The sequence below is a fragment of the Grus americana genome, chromosome 1, assembly GCF_028858705.1.
Source record: "Grus americana isolate bGruAme1 chromosome 1, bGruAme1.mat, whole genome shotgun sequence".
Classification (NCBI taxonomy): Eukaryota; Metazoa; Chordata; class Aves; order Gruiformes; family Gruidae; genus Grus; species Grus americana.
Window position 1 is genome coordinate 62,100,573 of NC_072852.1, and position 24,764 is coordinate 62,125,336.

At 41.7% G+C, this 24,764-nt stretch overlaps 1 protein-coding gene across 2 annotated transcripts in view; it reads right to left on the minus strand.

Annotated features, from left to right (window-relative positions):
• CHST11 (carbohydrate sulfotransferase 11) overlaps positions 1–24,764 on the minus strand; it is a 171,279-nt gene that overhangs the window by 88,920 nt on the left and 57,595 nt on the right. For both annotated transcript variants that reach the window (XM_054813614.1, XM_054813613.1), the window contains exon 2: positions 7,901–7,986. In XM_054813614.1, coding sequence (XP_054669589.1) covers positions 7,901–7,986 — 86 coding nt within the window. The remainder of the gene's footprint in view (positions 1–7,900; positions 7,987–24,764) is intronic.

The following is a 24,764-nucleotide window of genomic DNA, read 5'->3' on the forward strand; positions in this document are numbered from 1 at the left end:
AGAAACTCTGCAGGCTGCCTCCCCGCAGTACCGTGAATTTCCTTAGCACACTAGTTCCAAAAGGCACGCTGGCTTCTGCAGCCACATCTTTCAAGGGGCAGTATTTTAATCTCGCTTTGTCTGAGGTATGTACAGAGAAGCAATCCTGAATCTCTGTGCATAAACACACAAGCAGATTATTGCACTTTTAGTGAAGAACGCTTTGGTAAGGTGCGACTGGTTACATTACTGAGGTTAATTTATATTGTACAGAGCTAAAAAGTGAAGGAATAATACATATCAATATTACATACAATATCAATGAATATTACACATCAGTTTGTAGGACCTGAGGTACTACATCAGATACAGTTAAGTCTGTAAAAATGGGACTGGGGAAAACTAATCTCTTGAAAATAATTGCAAATTTAACAAGTTCTTCTGCCCCTCCTTAACATTAAAGTTAGATAGTAAATGAGAATTGCCAGTACCAGTAGACAGGTTTTATGTCTGTATTCTCTCATTTTCATAACTATATCTGTTGGGATACATTACAGTCCCTCAAGGAGAGCGAGGTTGCAGCTGGGCTCTCTGGATTTAAAGAGATCATCTGGCCCTGCTGCAAGTGGGCTACAAATTCTGCTGCACAGAGTTAAGAAACCTCTTTGATAACAAAAAACACAGGGAAAAAAGGCTGATGTTTGAACACACACAATTGCTACCCTTCACACAATGGAGAAAGCCGCCCAAAAACTACTTGCACCAGAAATAAGCAAGAGAGGCTACAGTTTACAAGGTCTAGGCTGAGCCTATTGGGATACAGGTACTTAGCCTGTGATGCTGGAGCACTTGTTAAAGCACAGACAGAAAGGATGCGCTCTGCTGCCGCAGGAGCCGGTGGCAGAAATCTCTGCTCACTACACCTATTTGCAAACACTGATATTCTTCCGCTGCCTTTTGCTTCCTAATCCTCCAAACCACCACATCCCCCTGCATTTTGAGGTCTGATTATCCAGGTTTTCTGGTATATAACTTCCAAGTGAGGGGGGGGGGAAAAAAAAAAAAGGAACTTAATGCAGAGAAAGAGGCAGGTGCTCAGTTCAGGGAAAGCATCTGACTGAAACAACATGGTTCAGGTGACCAGAGGCCCGATTTGGAGACAATTAAATACAAAAAGCTGCTGAACGGCACTGGGTCAGCGTGCTGGAGCCCAGGTCTTCTCTCCGTCCAGCTGCCCAAGTGCTTGTCTAACAGGGAGCCCCCACATCGCATACAGATAGCCAGTTTTGAAAGCTGTGTTATGCTCCTTCCCCCCAACACATACAATCCTTCCGTTTATGGCCATGTGTCCCGTATTATTAAATCTTTCTTCTCACACTTTTATGTCTCTAGAAAGCCTTTATATTAAAACTCATATGCTCTCAAAATAATAAAATATGACTCAAGGACTGAAGAAATTAGAGAGAGAGATATCTGCTGCTTCTTCTTCTATCAGGGAAATCTGAGTTATGTTGAGTGACGACTGTATTTTTTCATTTCATGCAGGTAACAAGTCTTTTATTAAACACAGGTGCCCAAAAATTCATCCCAATCCACTGCAGTAACTTGAATGAGCACGTCCTGGGGATAATTCTGGCCTTGAGTGCTGGTAGTTACTGTACATACTTGTCTGATTAATTCCTCTTGACTTACAAAGGCATCCATCATGTCACAACAAATGATCTATGAAGCACACTGTACCTGAAACCCTCCCCTCCCCAAGTCATTTTCCCCAGCATCTAAAACAGGCTCTTATCATTTGTAATCAGTAATTAATAACAAAGCATTCTCACTCGTGCAATTTTTCTGCTAAGGTTAATGTAATATTTCATCCCAGGCCAGCTGCTGTTTTATGACTTCCAAGTACAACAGTAAGTAATGTCTTTGCATAAGAAGTCATCCACGGAGTAAATCAATTAGCTCCTCTTTCATCAGCAGGCATTTTGCTGCGGCAAGGGAGGCTAATTACATATAAAGTTGTTGTTTACCAACAGAGGTATGTACCCAAAGTTTGGCATGGTACATCATACACTGACTTTTCTTCCCTATGTTTCCATTCTGCATCTTTTCCATTAAGGACTTTTTAATCTATTATCAATTAAATACTGTGATTATGAGCTGCACTTACCATGTTGTTATTACCTGCACAGATTTGCCTACAAAGATCAGCATCAATCGCAGTTTTCAGTATTGGTAAAACTTTCGGGCCACTTCTTGCCCTCAGAAAGGACACATGCGTATTTATGACTATTCATCTCAACTGCAAAGCATCGATAAATTTTAACATATTGTTCTTTAGATAAGCTGCACTGTTCCTCATATTCCAAAGTGCACATTGGGATATCTGTATTGCTGTCCCTGGGAGGAAATTCAGCACCCAGAACATATATATGTGAAAAAGGGAGAAAAAGTAATGTGTAGCACTGGTGTAATCGTCTTGTCTTACTGAAATTGGCAAGTAACTTTGGAGACCTATGTTTCCCCCCATCTTTTGATTGATACAGTAATTGTCTGGCATCTCAGGCTCTTCTTGCATGATGTAGCTGATGTCTGGCTCAGGAAACTCGTGACCCACAGGCGGTTGTGCGCTGGCAGAGTATCATGAGTTGTTTATCTTTCTTGTAGTCTGTCCTGATCACCTGCTGCCAGAGACAAAACACCAGGAGAACTAGACCTTTCACCCTACTCAGTGACCTGCCCTTCGGTTCTTGAGAAGCCGTAACACGCAGAAATAAACTATACAGTGCTCAGCAACTCAGGATTACCAAGGGCAGAAGTATCAGGTTTCGAGCATTTGAACCTTTCATTCAAAGTGCTGTGGACAATGTGTACATAGAGTTTGGACCACAAAGTTCACCACAAACCTCTGTCCAGGAACTAACAGAGTTGCCCACAAAGTCATCCTAGTGAGTGGAAATCAAGTGAAGACGGGAAGTTACCAACCCAGATAAAAGTTAACCGATGTGGGCTGAACCAGGCCAATATTTGCTGATGCTATCCAGGCAGCCTGAGCCACGGATAATCACATGGCAGCTCCAAAAAAGGAGCACTTGTGGCCTGAGGTGACCGAGGATGTATAAACACCGTCTGCAAGGCAACAGTTCACTTTCTTCCTTTCACTTGGTGGGAAGGAGGGGAGAAAAAAAGCAGAAGCAATAAAAGAAATGGGTCATTTCGGAGTGACTGCTCCAAACCATTCCAATACAATTTCATAACAAAAAGACAACACAAGGTCCACAGCTCTGACTCACCAGGTTTAGGAAATCACTAGACATTCTGGCTCCAGCTACGCCAAAAGCAGCCACCTAGAAATGTGCCTCCTCGACAAAAAGAAATGTGTTTGAAAAGGCAAATAACAAATGGCAAACAGCGTGACCTTTAGTGAAATAGTCATGTGGACTCATGAATTAAAGTCAGGCAATGTCAAACCAGAAACTGAAGCAAATTCATCCTTGGATTTGGATTCTAATGGAACAGGACTGGATCTCTGCTGTGTTCCTCTCAGCAGTCTAGATAGCTAGATCAAACAATGATGTAGCCTGTATTTAATGAGAATTAAATGTTAATCCTGACAACTAGAAGACAAATTCTAACTTTAAAGATGCAATTATTTCCCATTTCTTTAACATCTGGTCTATTTTGGTTTGCAATTTCTTGTAATTCAGCAGCACATTCATTGCACCAAACAGATCAATGTTAATCACTAAAGTGTGCAAGCCTCAAGTATGATGTTGCCCAGTTCTGAACTTCTGGTGACTCCAGCTCATGGGCTGATCCACAATTATCTGTTATTTTTAGAGCAGTGGGGCTGTACACAGTCATGCAAATTACAAGACACAGTTGCATATGTTGTCTTCTAAGAATACGTCTTGCAAATATTTGTTTACCCATATTCTTAAATTCCTGGGGTTTTGTATGCAAAAAAACCCCCAACATCCAAAATACAATGCAAGCTTATGTCACATTCCTGCATGGCTCTTCATCTACGTTCAGTTACACCTAGATTTTTGTGCTTTGCTACTTGCTGTGTATCAAATCCTCTTTCTCTTTCCATTTACAGCTATGTGTGAAGGAAAACAGTTCTGCTTAATACAGATCCAAACTGGCTTTTTAACAAACTCATTAAAGAAATGGTCCATCTCAGCCCTCAAAATTTGCTGCAGGTCCCTCTGCACCTTATTACTAAACCTCCACCTGAAAATGAAAGGGGAAAAAAAAAAAAAGATAATAGGGTCTTCAAAGACATGCTGCACACTGCCTGCCATGTATGTGGAGACCACAGCCTGGAAATCCACTTACTCAGTGTAAATCCAGTTCAGTTATATTGACTTTTCTTTCCCTCACGGTATATTAGTGCTCATGAAAAATCTTGCAGTGAAAGCCCTAGCGAAGAAATCTTTTGTCCACAGACAAATGCACTTCCCACATTCTGCTCTATTACAACAGGTAAAAAGGCCAAAGTGTTGCTCCTACTTTTACAATAATCACAAGGCCAGACACTCAACAAAGACATAAATAACACATGGGCTTTGTCATGGACACTTCCTCTAGCCCTAATTCAGTACTATCTCCACCCATTTATCCTCTCATTCTCCACCAAAAGTATGAACAATTATGATCAGTCTACTGAAAATTTGACTGCATTTCTAAAATTCGGCTCCTACAAGCCACCAGACCATCCTTTCAGTCACCTCCAGATCATTGCTACATTTGATTTTACTCAAGCTGGATCTTCCTTTCTGATTTGGGTTTTTTTTCTTTTCCCTCTTTCTTTTGTCTTCTCTTTTTCTCTTTCTTCCTTTCCTTTCCACAATCATTTACCAAGCCAAAAAGAGATTCAAGAGACAAATTATGGCATCTGCAAACAACTCAAACAACTCCATAGAAGGAAACAAAACAGTGCAGGATCAGAGAGGCTGTTATATGTCAACACAGTAAATACCCACAGTCAAATTCTCAGCTGGTGTAAATCAACCTGTCTCCATCTGGTTTTATGAGGGCAGTGCAACCTGATGCTGAACGCACAGTAGAAAAACCTTATTCATGTTAAACTACAGCATTTAAAATCTGAGAGAGTATTGACCCTCTCTGGCATCTATTCCAATCGATGGCCAAATTCTCATCTCCCCTGATGGGGAACAGCCAGGAGCATGCTTCATGTGAGGACGTATGGGCCCTTAATACCATCTCAAAGCAGGGAGCCCTGTACAACCTTCTCCCTTGCCCACCTCTCTCGGGGGTCCTGGAGACATTCCCAGGAATAGCAACAGCAGAAGTCATGGTTGGACATTGGAAACCTGAAGCATGTGAAATGTATAGTGCACTCTACAGCAGAGGATGGCGAACCATAGGTGGGTTCTCCTGTTATACTAGATCATGTAAAAAACATGCACATGGACCGATTAAATATTTAATCACAACTGCAGCTAGTTTGTAGTACTCCAAAGCCATAGCTGCAGGGCATCTTTCAGCAGCCTAAGTCTGGTGTTTGAATTATACAGATTCCTTTGAACTACAAGGAGAACTACAAATATCTGCTCGATCAGCTCCACCATTCCTCTGAGGCAGCTAAACTGAGTGCCAAAGAATTCCTGTGACGGCACACGCAGCCGTCGGCATCCAGGAAACACATAGGTTCACCACACCAAGAGTCACAGGTTCTGATGGTCAAGGGTTAAAGATCTAACCAATGTTTTCAATTATCTAGATCAGTAAGAAAGAGATTTTGGCCAAAAATGTCTTCTTGCATATTTATGATGTATCATCTTCTGACTTGTCTTTACAAATGGCTGATCGCAATTGCTTCAGCAAGAAACTGAAGAGAAGCATTAGGGGTCCGATCTCTATTCCCCCAACCTCACAACTACTGGTGAGTTCTTGAGGACAAGAATGCTACTGACAAAATATACACCAGTCTCTAATCTGCCATCTCAGAGACAGACATTTATTTGGGCAAAAATGAAAAAAGAAAGACGATCCATGTATTTGAAGAAATATTCTAGGGGTCATCTCCAGTCTGTTTTCTTCCATGGCAGCCTCTACTCACTGCCTTTTCTTGTTACTGTTTTCCCAAAATGCATGCACTTTCTTGCCTGACATTGCCAGTCCCTCTAGGACTGAGTGCAGCATGCAAAGCTCCATCCAAAAAGCAAGCAAACACCAACTAAGAACAAAGAAAGAAAGAAAAACTAAACACCTGACAAGAAGAGATGTCAGCGAGCTGATGGAAACACTTTGGCGTAAAAAACATTACCTGTTTAGTTCAACATCGCCTGCAAGAACTGCTGCACTTCCTCAAACATTGACTTTTCTGGCTGGCTCACAGGCGAGCCCGGAAAGGGATGCTAACGGTTTGCTTGGTTGGGGCACGCAGAAAGGAAGGAGAGGCGGTGAAGGAGCTGCCAGCTGCGTCCCCTGCTTCAGGAAGCTCAGGAAATCTTTTCAGTTGACCAAGCTTGCAAGGGCTCTGGGATTACGGCCCTTCAATGGATGGGGATGTTTCTTTCTTACAGGATGGCCTTTAAGGATGTTAAAGGGCAAGGAGGTTTTGACTGACACGCAGCAGACCCCAGAGAGACTAGTTACTCAGACAGGCTCTTTTCTCTTACCCGCCCTTCTTGAGCATCTGCAAAGAGTCTTTAAATTTAACCTGCAAATGCTAATATTTTTCCTTTGGAGCACTGGATTGTTCCTCTTCAGGGCTTTTACATGCACTTTCCATTTACGCAATGCTAACTCCCATAATGGCCAATAAAGGCCAGTATATTAGTATGATAAACTCATGTTCCCAGCCATGCACAGAATTCAAATGGAATTAGAAAGTCAGCCTATGTTCATAAAACCAACACTATGGAGCAAATGGAGCTTTACTGCACTACGTAACAGATACCACATATCTTTGGGTTGTTGTCAATTCTTCACATAAATACTTTAAATCACTTAGACTTCATTTTGCACACTATATAGTGAGTCTCTTCATAATCAAATAGTATTTAAAACATTTACTGCCTTGTTAAATCTAACAAGTTAGATTTATTGGGATAGTCACTTTCCTTAATAGCCAATTTAGTAAAACTCAATGTATTCATTGATGGATAAATATATAATAGGCGGTTGTTAAACTTTAATAAATATGTTTAATAGTCAGCTGGCATTTTCTCTCAATGGCAGCACTTCCTCTCAGCTGCCAACAGGAAATGCTGCTCCTGAATGTGCCAATTCAGCCCACGTGTAGGGAATAAATTGATCTAGAGGAGCGAAAAAGAGCATGATTTTCAGGTAGCTTTCCTGCGCTGCTTGTCACAAGAAGAACACTAGCTGAGGTTATGCTAAGCTCCCATCAAGACCGTCAGGTGTTAAATAGCACACAGTGTAAGTAAGGGTATGAGCTACTGTGTGTGCCTGGGCTCCATACAGGCCACGAACCAGGACAGGAAGGGCAGCTGGCTACATGAAAGCCATATAAATTATATTCATGTATTATTATTGCAATTTACAGTCTTACCGCACTCCTTGTTTCATGTATATCATGTCGCATTCTCACATGCTACCCTGCCTTCTCTGTGTGTTGATCGACAGATTAAATTACGATGCCTTGGCTTCTAGGTAGGAGATCTAAAAGGTACTCTTTTAAGGCTTTTAGGTATCCAAGAAAAAATTTTAGAAGAGCTCACATTATTAGATGACTAAAAACCTTTATAAATGAGGCCCTTAGCTCAAACTGTAGAACTTTATGGCTAAACTCTGCAGGTCCCAGGATCAGTTCTCCAAGCTGAAGGCAGTTACTGCATATAAATGAGAAAAACCAGACCAAAATACCTTCAAGAGAGACTGTATTTGTACTCTGGGCTGGCAAGTTTGATCATAGCCACGAGACACTCACCTGGGTGGGATTATACAGTTCCTGGAGTGGGCTTCTGGATCCTTTCCGGCAGCAAATGTCCATCCCAAATGGATTTCTACGCATTACTGCAAGGGGAAATTGAAATTAATACAGGTTAGCAACATTGGTTAGCAGTAACCTACTGCAATACCTGCAGCAAGAAAAGATTTTCTCACAGATCAGAGGATTCTAGAGACAGGGTTGTGTGTTAGTTCCTAATTAAACTTTCCCTCAAAATTGTCTGAAAGCTGAATCTTTTATCTATTGTGGAAGTTTCTAAGAAAAAAGCTCTCTGGTTCCCCTCTGGCAAAAGCTGTTATCCAACAACTTCCAGCTTGGGTGCACAAAAATTTGAGTATAGGGATGAGAGTAAGACAATTATCAGCAGTGCTAGGTACCTGCTTCTCTGATCATCAGGTAGGAGTCTGATGGATTCCTACAATCGGCATCTCTGAGAGGCAACGTTTGAGCCTCTCTCAGCCTAAATACAGAACTAGACAGGAATCTAATATTAAAAGATTTGATTTGAAAGCTTTTGGCCGAACTCTTTGGTTTCTCCTAGAACAGACACTCAGCAGTACACAACGCACATACAGTCAATCATTGCTGCGCTTCTTGCTACAAACTATATTTTGCTCTACATACTGCAGCCAAACATTTGACTGATCTGAAAACCGATATATTTGCTATGTCATCCCAGTTGGAGACCACCAGGTTTGCAAACCAAGGGTTTTGTCAAATGTCTGACTGAGGAGCATTTTGGGTGACCAAGTGTTTCCAGGAGAGACCTTGATCTGAGCCCCAGCAGGCGCAGAGATCATCAGTTTCAAGTTAGACCTTTGTGGTCATAAAAGTCTACATAAAAAGCCATTCGGCTCCGATCACCCTCTATAGTTAGGAGGAACACAAGAGCTTGCCTGTCCTTCTAATCTCACATGGTCCACATCATCCTCTTCTGCCCCAGCTTGCACTGCTAGCTACCGGAGGAGCATCAGGCAATCAGATGCCCGCATCAGGCATCGCAGCGAGGGGAGATTTGTCTCGTCAAGGTTTAATTAAGACACAACCAAAAGGAAAGAAGAGATTATCCTGCTGGGAATCCAAAGGCATCCAAAGGCACGCTTTTACCACTGCTGGCCACATTTTGTAACCAGAAATTACTGAAGTGTCCTACAGCAACGGTCCTGAGCTGCACCACTTGCAGACATGACACTGCAGGCTTCATGCCAGAGAATACAGTCAAGCGATGTTTTAATACAGAGGGCTGATACGCAATCATAATTGATATGTCAAGTAGCATGAACCACAGAAAACTGTTTACAGTACCAGTCTGGAAACAAAACAGATTCCTTCACTCACTTCATATCTGGCTTTCAATTGAAGGTAATTATCTAATAACGTGCCGTGGTGCTCTTCCCCTGAGCAAAGAGAGATTCCACAGGTCTTGTGGCAGGACTCAGACATATATGCTTAGTAAACAAACTGGCTAAATATTTTGATCTTCTTCACAATTAGGACAGTAATGTTACTAGAGGCTATAATTTTAATTTACATGTTTAAATACCTGATTAACTTCCGAGCATTTTTAGTCACGCAACCAAATATTGCGATTCCTTTGTTTTTGTGCTAATGCGCCTATTTTAAAGTCAACTTAGAAAGTGTTTAAAGCAGTTAAAACTTTAAAAAGATTTTGTACAAGTAATGTCAGCTTCCAGTGTCTGGAAGTGGTTTTAGGAAAAAAAACTTGAAGTGAGGTTGTGAGACATCCAGGAGTCATTCTAACTACAGAGCTCCTGTCCATCCCATCCCCGTCTGTCATCCCCCTACCTACTCCTGTACCAGGAACTGTGTCCAGGGATGCTTCAAAAATAATTTTGTAGCCCCCTCACCATTAGAAGAAAACTTTCTAAAATGGAGCCTCCCAGTCAACAGCAGAACACATTAATTCCATTTCAAACACCAGAGCAGAGGAAAAGAGAGAGCGGAACGTTTCAGTGTATCCAGGTCATTAGACTCTGATTAACCAGGATCCCGAAACATTGATGCTTTGCTCCAAAATGAAGAAGAATAATAATCCTAGCATGGCATTCCCTAATTTATTACTTCACTTTTCATTGCCATTAAATACAGTAAACAGTGACGTGCATAAATGTATCCCTTCCTGCTTCACTTAGCCAGCAGGTATCAACACAGCAACACTTTATATGCAGCAGCAACAGCCATAAAGATTAAATTATTTGCACAACATGCAAGATTTGATTCCCAAATGCAAACAAACAAACAAACAAACAAAAGCAACTGTCTCCCCAGCAAAAGCTAAATGCTAAAGTAGAACCATAGTCACAGAAGCCATTAAATCTTTTTTATGATTCCCAATATTACTTAATTGGTTTGTTTTTTCAATAAAGCCTTTAGAAGATGACTGTGGAGTTAGCATAGCAACGCAGCACTCCGTTCCCTGTTTATCGGTGTCAGGAACAGCACGCCCTGACGCAGCTGTACGCAGCACCTCTACGCACACCTGGAAAATACTCGTGCCTGCAATTTAACCGCAGCATTGAAATAAAGAGGAATGTTCTCCTTTCCTGAGCAGAAATCCCACTCACACCTTTTGCAAAATTGTCCTTTGGTGAATAACTATCAATCAGGAATGTTTATATATAGTTCAAAACACTTGCTGGCACGCCTGTGGACAAAGTCACTTCTCAGGGCTCCTGCAGCCAGTTTTCTACCGTCTCAGCTTCTCTAGGGCAGTGTTTTGTTATGTGAATGACATGACCTTTTTGGCCTGAATCTCATCTATAGCAATCTGCAGGAAGAAAACTATAACATGGATGTTAACTGTAGCTATACTAATTTTAACAATACTTTCACTAAGACTTTGTGGTACCGCTATTGTGGTAGTGAAAATTAAAAAATCAAGACCTTTATCTTCAGCAAATCTTCTTATTAACATAGTAAATACCTAAATTTACATTTTATGGCTTGGGCTGATCTCCATACATAATTACAGTTAATGATAATCTAATGATAAGTATTGCATATGCATGGCTCCAAGAACTGATTAAAAGATCACGTTCACGCACACTGAGTGTGTGAAGCAGCTGACGACAGCAGATAATGCCTTTAAGGATTAAAGAGTACTGTTAATACTGCAACTGCAGCAAAATCAGCAATCCCCTGAATTTAGCCAGGACTGTGAGCAACTGCATAAGTTGTTAGCTTGTTACTTAAATACAAGAGCTGTAAGAACAAGGCTTTTCTTCCACCTCCAGGAATGATTTGTCCAAAATGCAATCTTGGTCCATCTTATTATAAGCTGTGCCATCACTAGTCATTAATGTAATAGCAAGTCTGGACAGCATGATATCTGGGCACCAAATTTCAGTTTCTCAAGAAAGATAGATAAACAGCCCTGCTGAACTGAAAGCTTATCAACGTAATTGTTATCAACATATACATATATGTATATATTCATCTATGAATATATACAGAGAGAGAAGGAAACTACATGTGACTTAATTTAGCTCAGAACAGAAGCATCCATGTACAACTTGGCAGAAGGCAGTTATAAAGCACTGGGTAATCTGCAAAGACCTTGTCCCAGAATGGGAGACCTCCAGTATTCCCACAGGATGAACAATGACCAGAGAAAATACTAAAAATAAGAAGCCACATGAATGTGATTTCTGCCTCTCCCTATCAGGAGCTACAGAGAAACTGAGAGAGGGGACGTGGTGGCACTTCTCTTGGGAAGTTACTGGCCTGAAAAGGTATGTGAACACTGGGACTATCTAGACAAAAGAGAAAGGGGGGAGGGGGGAATATCATAGGAACCAAGACTCTTGGAGACTTAAAACCATAAAGGTCACTTTCTCACAAAGTGTCAGAAGGGCGAATGAAACCATTTCTCACAAGCCTAAGTGGGATCAAGTCACAGAGGAGACTCTGCCGGAAGAGACACACAAAATAATTGTCACTTCTTCCACTGGATTTACAGAGACAAACAAGTGACATTTCAAAAGCTGGGTGCATGCATTCGGCAGCCACCTATATCACTACCATCCTACAATCCCATAGATGTCAGATGTTTCCATTTCCAAGACTTCTGTAGAATAAAAGTTCCCCAACTGCTATCTAGCAACTGTTTTCCTACTTGGTAATGTTTCATTTACATTGCTTGGACTATTCTAATTACTTGCACAATAACAAAAACCAAATGTAAAAACTTTATCTCTGTTCACTGCCTCTTAAATTAACTGTCTCATATTACAAATATTTGAGAAAAGTTCTGAGGACATATTAATATTTAATTTTTCATTACATTGGTCTAAAGTACAAAGACAAAATTCCCTAACACAGCATTGCTTAAAGCTGATATACATAATTCATTCCACCTATTTGGGATACAAGTTGTCTCGCTGAGGCAAAAGTACACATTGGCAGCGGTATGGTGAGACTCCGCTTGAAGATGGGATCCTGTTCCTGTTTTAAAGAAAGAAGCTACAGACAAGTCAAATATATATATTCCTTTTTTTTCGTCTGATTTCTATTCTTCTTTGATCTGATTTCTCTGTGAAAGGTTGAAAATTGACTGCAGTCTGCTTACTTCTTTTGGCTGAAGCACCTACTGCTTTCCAGCTAACACCGCTGTCCAACCACCCCTAATTTCAGGCCAGGATTAATGTTTTCCATGGAGCATCTTATTGACAGCAAAGAGCAGGTACATAACCTAGAACCTTCTCCTAGAGCCATGAACAACCTGGTTAGGGCTGAATATTCACCTAAACATCCCCTACCCAACCTAGACAGAAAAATCCGTGCCACTTGACCCAGGCAAGATAGCAGCATCAAAGCAGTTAGTTACATCTTTGGCGTCTCTAGCCATGCTTAAATAAGCTACTGCCCTCAAACTTCCTGAATTTTTAAAGCAAAGCAAGACTAATTAATTATACCCATACTGAAGGTTTAGAGAATCTCTTTGGCTAAAGATTTGGACATGGTTTGTCTTCCAAACTCTTGTGTGGACTTTTGCTATGACCCCAAAGCAGCACAGAAAATGACTTCTATTGGGTACATAGGATGAAGCGTTGAAATGCACGTTCAAATACTACGCTAAACACCTTCTCAGAGACACCCAGACATCCATAGCTCAATCATAAGCATTCGTCTGTAAATGATACTATAAAACTACAGCTCCATCTGTACCAGCAAGAATTATGCTCAGGGCAAACTGGTCACATCCGAATACAAACCAAGCAAGGGCAATCTGACAATATTTTGAACATGTGACACTCTTGAAGCATGAAAATACTCAGGGCAAAGTTGAAGTAAGTGACCTTAGGAAGCAACCCATTTCCAGAGTTCATCAGAGGCTCTTGGACTGAATTTTTTGTAATTTGGAACATCCTGTCCACATACCTTTCAGACACTTAGCTAAAATCATGCTGAACAAGCTTGTCATTAGTAACCAGCTCGTTCTGCTTGAGGAAAACGAGCCTTCCATAATAATTTACAACAATCTGCTCTGCAAGACTTCAGCCAAGTCCAAACCGCAGGCAAAATCGGAAACTCAGCAACAAAAAGACTACCTCATTTCAAACTTCATTAAAATTCCTACGCTCCCTTCTACAGACTAATCAGGCTAAGGACACCGAATGCTATGTAAGGGTTAATTTTTAATCACGAACCAGGAGCATGAGGAGTGAATGCAAATGCTGTCACCCAGCACTGGCTCCAGAGCCTGAGTAAGGAGACTTTTAGATAGCTCTCCCGGCAATGATTTATGAACACTAATCCTTCAGTAGCAGTTCACAAAGATCGACAGATTGATAGCAACATCTTGTGACATCTGGAGCCTCGCGCTTTGCTGCGTTCAGGTCAGGATTTCAGACTAAATTATCCGTCCTTCATCCGGAGACCGCAGGTACAAGGATTTATGACTAAACCCTTGTCTGGCCTCTTTCGTTTTCTTAAGGCAAAACTGCAGCTTTCTTCGCTGGAGCTCGGGAGAGCTATTTTTAGAAAGTAAAAATCAGATTAGTTATTGTATGTGAGCATGCCCAAGTCTTAAATGCAGAGAATGAGATAATATTTATTCTCTATGTTAATGGAGAACCAGATTTTGCCTCACACCAGACAGTAACACGGGGTTTTACTCAGCAGGAGAGACAAGCAAAAATCTCCGGCCAGAGCACCTTACCCCGTGTACCACCACTGTGCCTCACGGACAAACTGACAAACCAGTGACCCCACTGAGCTGGATGCTGGATGCACATAGCAAAGAAACAATCCCAAAAGCTGCAATGTTTTAGAGCTCCACCTGAGGAGCAGAGATGCTGTATTTTGCGTTAGCAACACTGGTTCCTTGATTCAACATCTCCATCCTACCCTCCCCTGATGTTTCCACTCCCACTCATGTAACAGAGGGACTTACTAAAGTGAGACTGTGCATGGCTACGACAAAAGTGAAGGATGAAAAAATAAAGAAGAGGTCACATCTTAGTGAAATGATTACGGCTGAGACAAGCAGCAAAGTCGCTAGTTATGGGACCAAGGACTACCAAAGTAACAGTCTTCAGTTCAGAGATCAGAAAAATAGAGGCAAAGAGGGTAAAAACTTCCATGAAGCAAAGCAAATTAGTTGCTACAGATCGAATTCATTTTAGGAAGCGAGATATCTATTCTAAGCTACTCATTTAAGCTCGTACAATTAACAAAGAGCTGCAGCTGCAGAGACGGGTTGCCCCACGTGCCTCTGGAGGCGGCTCCCCTCCTTTCCACTGACCAGCAACCCTAGAGGGGTTGATGGTTGAAGTTACATGAAATAAATCCTGGCACAGCAAGGAAATGAATCTTAGCATTTGTTTCCAAGCTCTAATCACTAATTACAAAGGTTGTAAATGCCCTCCAAAGAATAGAGAGATATTTAATTACTTTTTGCTTTAGACAGATTTCCAGAAATAAATTTGTATTTTATCCTGTTTGTTCTCAGATTAGCATGGGGATGGGTTTAATTGGGCACAGTGGGGAAGTTAATATCCTTGGGTGAAATTATGCAGAGACTTAGATCCTTGGCCACCCTACTGACGTTGCAAGTGGCATAAATTAGCACAACATCTTTCCTGTTAATGAACAATGAACAACTTTTTTCCAGTATTTTTTTTAAAAATGTTAATCCATACGGAATTTCTTTAGAAGTCTCAAGAAATTATCCCCAAACCTAAATCAAGAGACTTTTCCATAGGCTTTACGTCTCACACGAGGAGAGCTCTGTTTTGTTTATCTCTGCCGCACGCAGGCAGACACTGCTTTTAATGCAGCAAGTTTTTGTGGGTGCAAACTACAAACTATATAAGACTTAGATTTTTTTTCTGCTACAACCTTATTTTCTCTGGCAGGAAATGCAGATTCAGGGGCATGACAATATTTCACAGGTCAATTCTGGATGGATCGCTGACCACCTCGGCTGCCTGCTCACCCCCGTGTATGCTAATGCCATCCATTAGCAAAGCCAGATGTCCCAAAATGTTGATCAAAATGGTCTAGATCTTTTCTCCCAGAAGTAATTCTAAGTCTTCATGAATATTTATTTTTTTTTTACTATCCACATCAACTTAAGAAATTCTTTGTTTCCTTTTTTCTTTTTTTTTTTTTTGTCTCAATTGCAACTTTCTACAAAGGAAATAAAAAACTAAGGAATTGTGACCAACTTTATATGTATTTCACAAACAAACAAATTATGCATTTACGTGAAGGAACACTGTGGATCCAGTATATCAAAAGGCAAAGAAAAACTCTTTCTGGATGTTACATTTTTCCCTACTTACCCACCACAAGTTAGCCACGTGTTTTGCAAAATGAAACTGCAATAATCTGGGAAAGCTGGAAAATTTCTAGTGAAGCTTACAGGTTTCTAAACACGCCTCCCTCCAATTTCCAGATACTCGCTGTAACAACATCAGCAGGCACATCTGCTGCTGGGGTCTCTTTATAGCAAAGAGTTGAATGTTCTACTCTGTTCTTCTTATCAGCCTAGTTTTCAAGCCCAGATAGTTGGCTATATCCCATCTCTCTGATGCAAGTTCAAACGAAAACTGTGTAAATGTAGGTCCAGGGAAAAAAAAGCTACATTTGCATTGTCCTAAAAAAATGAGAAGCTAGATTTCTTTTCCTGTGTTTCCCACTACTTCCATTACATTGTCAGTACCAGTCTACTTAACAAACATGATCTATGAGCTCACTCCAAAAAAAAAAAAAAAAGAAAAAAAAAAAAAGGAGAGAAAAACCTTTAAAGGAGGAAGGTTTCTTTAGAAAGCTGTAATTTTAAAAGCATTTATCTTGAATCACGGTCAAAATGAAAACGACGGCTGCTGCAGCTGCAGTCTATTTGAGCTACTGTTTCTTTGCTGTTCTTCAACAGATGTGCATTGAAGATGAAACAGAAAATCATATTTGCTATGGATGTACTCAAACGCACAGCAAGTCTTCTCACAAGCCAAGCAGAATAGAAAATAGAGCTGCAGCAGTCATTTTAACCTAGAGCAATGAGAGGTTCAAACTTTTGGTCTCTGATCTTCCGGCAGAAGTACTGCACATGCATATATGCACACCTGACCTGACACGAACAGAAATCAAGGGACACAAGTCGTTTCTGTCCTAGCGACATGTCCAGATGGACCAAGATTTACCACCTCCGAAGCAGCGGCCCTGATATTTTTAGTGCGATCACATTCTCCTAGTACTTTACTGTGATTTATGAACAATAATTTCCTTTACAAAAAAGAAGTACTAAACAATTTGGTAAGCGGGAAAGAAAGTATGAAATCCTGCAGTAATCACTTCCAGAGCAGCCATTCATTATGGCAAAGAGGATTACGACTGCAGCTTGTTGTATAAGCAGATGAGCTCTCACAAATTACGGATGCTACTTCCTTGGCAATGCGAAGGCCAAATACTGGTATTAAAAGGAAAAAAGTACCGAGACAGTAAAGGCTTGATTCTGCGATTTGCAAAATGTCCGGACTAATAATTAATACATAGCTGGGCTTTGCTGTCTTATTCCAAGAGTTTATTCTGTTTAATACTTCTAAACTCCAAGTAATCCCAAGGCACAGAGATGCAATCGGCCTCTTTGCAGGATCTTTTACTTTTCCAACAGTCGGTTATCGCCTCAGCTGACTGGGATCAGGGCAGGTCCAGGTCTGCAGAGCCATGGCCAGCCCCATCGGACCGTGGAAGCTCTCCAGGGCTCCTGCCTTCTTCCAGCAGGATTCGTACATCCGTACGCGGAGACTGGGCAACTGCTTTCACGCACTCTTCTCTCTCTGTTAGCAACGAGCTGTACACAGATAATATTGCTTTCAGATGTAAGAATCCCCTCATACAGCAGTTTTGAAATATTCCAAACCACAGATCCTTCAAAACATTTTACATATGAATAGGACATTGTCAGCTCCCTCAGACCCAGGCTGCACTTCAGCACACAGAAGAGTAAAATACACATTAGCACTATAAAACTTCATCTCAATTAGCATAATCTGTATTTCCATTATAGAGCCCAGCTTTACAGCCAACCTCGGGTGATGTACTGAGCACTCTGGATCCGTCTTTCTCTAAGGAGAAATTCCCCAAACACAAGAAAACCATTCAGAGCGGTGAATGTATGAGCTTTCAGTGCCTGCCTATCTTTCAGCAGTTCTACTCCCTTCCTCTATCTCCTTCCATTGCTCCCATCGTTTCAAAGAGTTCAATTAAAACCTTGTGATGCACTTTGTCTGCAGTGAGGAAATGCAGTCATGCCTCACGCATACCCGAGTGCACGGGCCAAGCACACCAACTCCACATCCAAGAGGAAAAAGGAGTGAATGAGGGAAGATTTTTCTGTGATTTTATTTCCAATCAGAGCATTTAAAGAAGAATCAAACCAGGCAGTGGTTGCAAATGATACATCTTCTGGTATCACTACCAGATAGGATGCTGGATAGACTAAACATTTTAAATTGATTGAGACTTTTCCTCCAAATATTATGGATATACTATAAAGCATGGGTTAGTAATATATATGAGGCCACTATGCGAGTAGCTTTCTTCCGGAACAAACAGGAATGACGGAATCTCGCATTATTTTAAGGCTCCAGAACACCAGATACCTATCTGACCTTTATTGGTAATAAAAACATTTCCTAATTAGCATGCAAAACAATAAGCTTTGGTTTCAGTCACTAATAGCCTGCCAAATGCATTGTGAAATTTCTAGTAATGTTGCAGCTGGTGACTGATAAGTATCTAAAATACAGGATCACTCTGACAGTATGACTCTGAAGGAGACAGACACCAAAACTGCTAGGCAGAACCAAGGACTTAACTATTTTTCCACAGGAAACAAATTCTGTTCTTGCATCTGTGAGGTTTCATGCAGAAAGGGATAGAAAGAGCAGGAAAGAAAGGAAAAAAAGGAAAGCATCCTTTCCAAAAGTCTTCCATAAACTAAAGCCCAATTAAGCTGTAGTTCATCTTCCAGAAAGACAAGTCATCTTCTTTCTAAATTTGCCAGGAACGGAAAATCCACCTTGAGAAACTGATTTGATGTCAAACCCTCCTCCCCAAACATACGCTTCTGCTAAGCTGAATTGACTTACCCTCACCTTCTAGCCACTGGATCTTGTGGTCCATCTGTCTGCTCCTCGTGGCCATCGCTCTCTACGCAGGAACCTACCTACACGTTATGATCAAGACACCTCCTAACTTTCCATCATTCTGTGGCAAGTTTTCCAGGCACTTCCTCACTCTTCTTGCTTTCTTCTGAACGTGCCCGAAGATAACGCTGCAACTTGCTGAAGCCAGGGTGACACACCACCACAGCAAAGGCTGCAGCGGGACCACTATGATGACAAAGTACAACCTTCCCTCTCTGGCCCTGTACTGCACCCTTACGTGTCCCCGGGGCATCACGAGCTCCCCTGTGGCCCAGGGAGCAGCTGGTGAACCATCATCCTCCAACCCTTTCCAGACCTCCCTTTCAACAAAAGAGGGTCCTCTACTCAGTAAGCATCACCTAGAATCTATTCCTCTACACATTCACCCTTATTAAAATTACTCAAGTTAAGCTGCCACCCAAGTCACTAGGTATTCACAACTCTGTATTAATGACTTGCTTTTTCCTCCCTCTCCATTTATCATCGCCCTAACTTTTGCACTCTCTGTAAACCTGATCAATAGATGACTATATTTTGTTCTGGATCATAAATAAGAACATTTAACTAGCGTCAGCCCAAAATCTGGTCCCCCAAGGATCCCATGGGAAATGTATCTGCTTAGTGATGATTTCCCAGTTACAGCTATTTTTACAAACTGTCAAACATCTTTTAAATCACTATTATATGTGCCAGATTGATATACATTCACTTGCCAGTTTAACTTTTGGTTTATTCATTTCCATAAGCACCTGTATAGGAGTAATTCTGACATTCAAATATTGTATCATTAAAACAAAGAGGGTCATCAGCTTGGAGAATTCATTTTAAAACATATATTTGTGGAAAATGTTGAGGTTAGTTGTCTATCTTTAACCTTCCAAGGCTGCACAGAAGACTTCTGTGATGTATTACAGTCTTGTGCCGCGTGGGTTAATTTTGTCACAAGTTCTTGAAAGAAAGCTGAAACAGCGAAGCTGCATTTTAATTGAAAATATTTTACACTTTCAGCTTAAAAATATAAAGCAGAGTAAAAATTACAGTTTAAGTGATGCTTTCTCAAGCCACAGAGTTGAATGGCAGATAGGACTGAGCTGGAGGGAGCAATCTCAGAATGCTTCTGCTTTTGGGGCAATCCTTATGTTTTATGCTGAAAACTCCATTTGTCTTCATTAAATATTAATCAGCCATTACCAAGGAGACATATATAAAAGCTGTGTTAAATAATAAAATTCAACAAGTGAAAAAAACCCACCTGATTTGATTTCACATTTACAATAAGGAGTTGTCACATATCACCCCTTTCCAAGCTGGGATAAATCATCTCAGCTCCAGGAACTCAAACGGATCTCTGTCCTTCTGCATGGCTGGGAATTGCACCTGAACTGTCTACGGTGAAAGGAAGATTTACTGAGATCGACTGCTTGAGCCCTCAGCAGGTAAAGCAGTCAAAGCATTTTATTCAGCTGGGATGGACACCATTTGCAGCTATTCATGCAGGTATGATATGAGTGACTATATTACATCCATACATGAGTGAATATATACATGCATTATTGATGTTGACATATAACACCAGTGTTTTACCCACCACAAGATGCTGGTATTTTTATGTTTTGCAATTACTTCATTTTCAAGAGTTGTAACATGCTGCATCATGCTTTACTGTTCAAATCCAACATTTAAATGGCAGTTTATTTTGGTTTCTCCTTTCCATTCCCTGTATTTTGCTCCTATCTATTTCATCACAGGGTTTCCAGGCTGAAAGCTTAAGTAATTTTCAGAGAAAATGGCAATGTGAATTTTTCATCTAATAGTAGTCTCTTTAAATAACCTTTTTTTTTTTTTCCAGGACACACCACTTTTCAATTCTTCTATTTAATCAAGCTCTTGACATAATATTTTCCTGTCAAAACCTATTCTATTTTTCCAAAATCTTTATCCTCTCCTCTCTGACCTTTTCTTTTTCCCTCACACCAAACGATTCCCTTTGGCACTCTGCTGCTGCCCCTACACGCTCGTACCAATCTTTTAGGCTCACTCCCTGCTAACCGTTTCTCTTCCCTCACCTCTTCTAGTCTTCTACCACCATCCAGCTCCCTCCCACCGCACTCCCAAAGTAAAGGGCCAAGAAGAAACCCCAACTTGCTCCCTAAGCCGGCCACCATGCTGGGAACCTGAGTCCCGCTCAACCCAGAGCAAGGGGTGGCAAAGGGGGCAGAGGAGGGGGCGAGGGGTGGTGGGGACGCGGAGGTGCTGAAGGCATGGGGACTTGGCTTCGGTTGCTCGAGAGGAACCAGAAAACGGCCCTCTCTGATGTGTCCCCCTAGGTTTCCGGGGCTTTAATCCCATCCCTGAGCCTGGCACCCCTTTTCCGCCATCTCGGTGCCCCAGTTCCAGCTCAGCGCCGTCGCTCCATGCACTCCCCTTCCCTGTTCCCAGGAGACCCCGTCCACCCAGAGGCCCGACATTAGCTAAAACACATGAAACACAAAAGAATGAACAAGAGGCCTGAGAGGCAGGCAAATTACAAGGCCAAGAGCTACAGCGCAGGGAGGCCAGGAGGCATGCCTGGTTTTATTTATAGTTTTTACTCAGCACTTTGTTTTTCCTGCAGTTAAAGCAGTTAAGAAAGATGACAGAGTTCGAGGTCGGGAGCGCTGTCATAGGCGCACAAAGCACGATCAGATGAGAGGCTCGGCAGCGACGCTGCTGAGTGCCTTCCCGTTTCTCAACGAACTGTAGTTTTTCCTTCCCGTTTTATACACTTGCTTTCAACTCTCTATCCTAAATGTTTAAACAAGGGGCAGTCATTCCCTTATACAATAAAAGGCCGTGAGTATGAAAAATAGTCCCAGACTTTATATGTTACTTTTTGACAGGACGCACAAGAAATTTACTCTTCCCACCAAGGCTGTGCTCCAGCTAAAGTCAGTATCAGAAAAAGAAAGATTTTAGGCAAATACAAACAACCTTAGAAATGAAGACTGCCTTTACCTTTACCTCAGCTATGGGAACCCTGGATAGAAAAGAAAATGAGAGGACCCCAGGATGATAACCCCACTGTCATTAACCTTGTGGAAACCACATTTGTTATATTGCGTTTGTGGCTTCCACCAAATGTGTGCTAATTTCTAATGAGAGCTGAATATGCATATTTTTAAAAAACCCAAATCCAAACCATTAGCACTGACTAATTTTGCTGCTCATGACCTTCTTTTGATGTTGTTTTACATCGCCCACAAAATAACAAGGGATACAAAGGCTGTGGATGAGGATGTGAGTGAACCTGAAAAATCAGAGCTTCTAATCACCCTGAGGTAATTGCAATATAAAAAAAAGAGTGTAGGGTGAAGGTAACCACTGATTTTATTTAGAACCTCCCACATGAACAGGATTAATTCTATGCTCTGCAGATGTTCACTTGTGTCCTCCTTATACTGTGGGAAATCAAAATACAGGGTGGTTTGCTGTATACTCTGCTTACAATGTCAAGACAGTTTAACTGTTTGTTGCAGCTGTGCTACTTCCCTTCAAAGGGAGGACAACAACCCTAATGCCTACATCCTCCATCAGCCCACCCCGGCCTCAGTACTCAGAGGACCTCATTTAATTCCTGCCTCACTGAGGAATGCCCTTTCAAGTAGGAGGCTCTCTTTGCCATCCTCTTGTCATACTAGTAATGCTACTAAGTACTGGAATTGAATAAACTGTCTTAGGCTAAAGTTCAAGACCTTAGGAATAATATGTCTTTGGGGATTTGGTGTGAGCTCCTCCATAAGATTTTTCTCCAAAACACTCTGATGGCATCGTCCAACTTTCCAAATATCACCCCCACAACAGCTACTGCTAAACACCAGTCTTTGGCTGGACAACCCAGCATCAACCATCTCTTTCCAGACCTTTTGCTTCAAAAAGTCCCTGCTGGAGCTGGTTCTTTGCATTGAGGTTCCTTTGCGTGGAAAGACAAGAAACCTCCGGTTGCATTCCCACCCTATTCCATGCAAAGAAGCCTCGGAGAAGCCTCCTCATGGCCAGGTGGGAGCTTAATCTTCTGGTCTTCCTCTGGATGGTGCTCAGGACTGGGGGCAGGCTGGGGCACATCCCAACCTGCCCGTCCCAAAAAACAGCTAGCGGCCAAGTCATCCCTATCCTCAAGTCAACTCCAAATAAAACACACAGGGCAGGGAGAGAAAATGGGAAACAGCAAAAGCACAGCAAGTCCCAACCAAACATAAGGGTTTCTCTCCTTCATCTGTTAGCTCTTCTTACAGCCAAAACACGAGAGTTAAGCTATGCACATGACTAAGGGTTTCCAGCACCAGGGGTTTCCCAACATTGTTTGTCTAATCAAAAAGTCAACAAGCAACATTGCAGCTTGCTTATTGCAAGGACAACACCGAAGGAAGAAACCGCAAGACTTCATTTCCCTTCTCCCATGTTTTTCAAATAGCATCTGTTTCTTCACTGCAGACAAAACAAAACACAGGCTTCATCCCTCCCTTTCAACTAGAGATTAAGATACTCAGATAGACTTTAATATTTAAATGCGAGTGACCAAAATGGTTCTTCCAAACCCAAACAGCATTTTTCTTCCCCACCATCCAGACACAATATGGGAAGAGCTGTGCACCGCTCGCCTGGGTTCTGCAATCTCCTTCCACACCAGCAGCTCCCTCCCAGCAATGCCATTTCTCCTCCTCCCAGCAAACCTTAGGTCAGGATTAAAGGGGGGCAGGGGAAATGTCTGAAACACAAAAGGTCTTTTTCTGGCCACATTCAAGTACAATATGAGACAGGAATGATAAAAGCCAAAGGAAGACTTTTAGCTTCCCAGCAAAAAGTAGCCATTAAAAGCAGCCATCAAGCCCAGGAGCCAAGCTAACCATGCATGCACAGGGTGACAGCCAGTCCCACCACGTGTCACTTGGTGAAATCACTGTCTATGTGCTAACGCCTCAAAGAAGCACTTAAATGTATCTCATCCCCCAAATCACACTTAGAGGAAAGAGGGGGATGAACTGCAGGCCACCCGCAATGGTCACTAATGATGCAATTTATTTCTAACAGATATGACATTGCAGCAACTAGCATTACTATTTGACTTGAGAAGTGTAGAACACAGCAAGAGAAAACACTTCTTCCTCCTAAATCACCTCTTTCCCCTTCCCATGACCTTTCTCCTCTGCCATGGAGTAAAAGTTAGTTTTAAAAAAATGAAGAAAATGGAGAGAAAATGACAAAGCAAAAATAAGACATAAAAGCTGCATCTATTTGGCACAAATCAAAAAACAATTTAAAAAGCTTCAAAAAATGAAAGCTTCTTTAAAAAAAAGTAACCAAATTCTACTACCTTTCCCTTTTCATTGACAGCCTTTACAGGAAAGCTTTGTCCACTTTCTTACCTGATTCTGTAATTCACTGCTGTCATTACACAGGCACCAATGTTATTGAATTTACACGGAGTCACACCCAGGAGATTATTCAAAATTCAAATTACACAATCCAACACTGCACACAACAGCTTTCCTGAATTATAGCTGTTTCCTAAAATACGGGCTGGTACCGCGTTGCTAACTGCAGCCAAACGCATGACCAACCCGTGTCGATACAAGCTGCTTCAAAAGAGGGAGCAGAAGAAGAGACCACCAAGCGGGGACACTCAGCCCAGATCTTGAATGCAAGCATGGGATTATTATTAGGTTGTTCTTTTGAGTTATATTACCAATGCCTTGGCCACACTGGATAAAAATAAAAGCATGGTACTTTACGAACCACCCGCCTACCCTGATGCAAGCTGCTGCCCGTGCTCTGCAGCGAGAAGGAGCGCCCAGCTGAAGGATCTGGACTCCACCATTGGTTCCCTCACAGCCTCCCTGGGTAACCCTGGGGGTACCACTTCAGCCCAAATACTGAAGTACTCGCCTCACATCATGCAGTTGAAAATCAATGCAAGTGTATTAATGCAGTCATGACTTGCTGAAGGTCAGAAAGCAAACTGGTGACAGGGCTGGAAATAAAACAGAAACCTCCTGATCTCAAGATCAATTCCTTTAACCTCCAGGCCACGTTTGCATGAATTAACAAGGGAAACAATTCATCTGCAAGTGGTCTGAATCATTTTAGTGATCAGGTAATGTGTCCCAGTTCTGTCATCGTTACATTTGTTG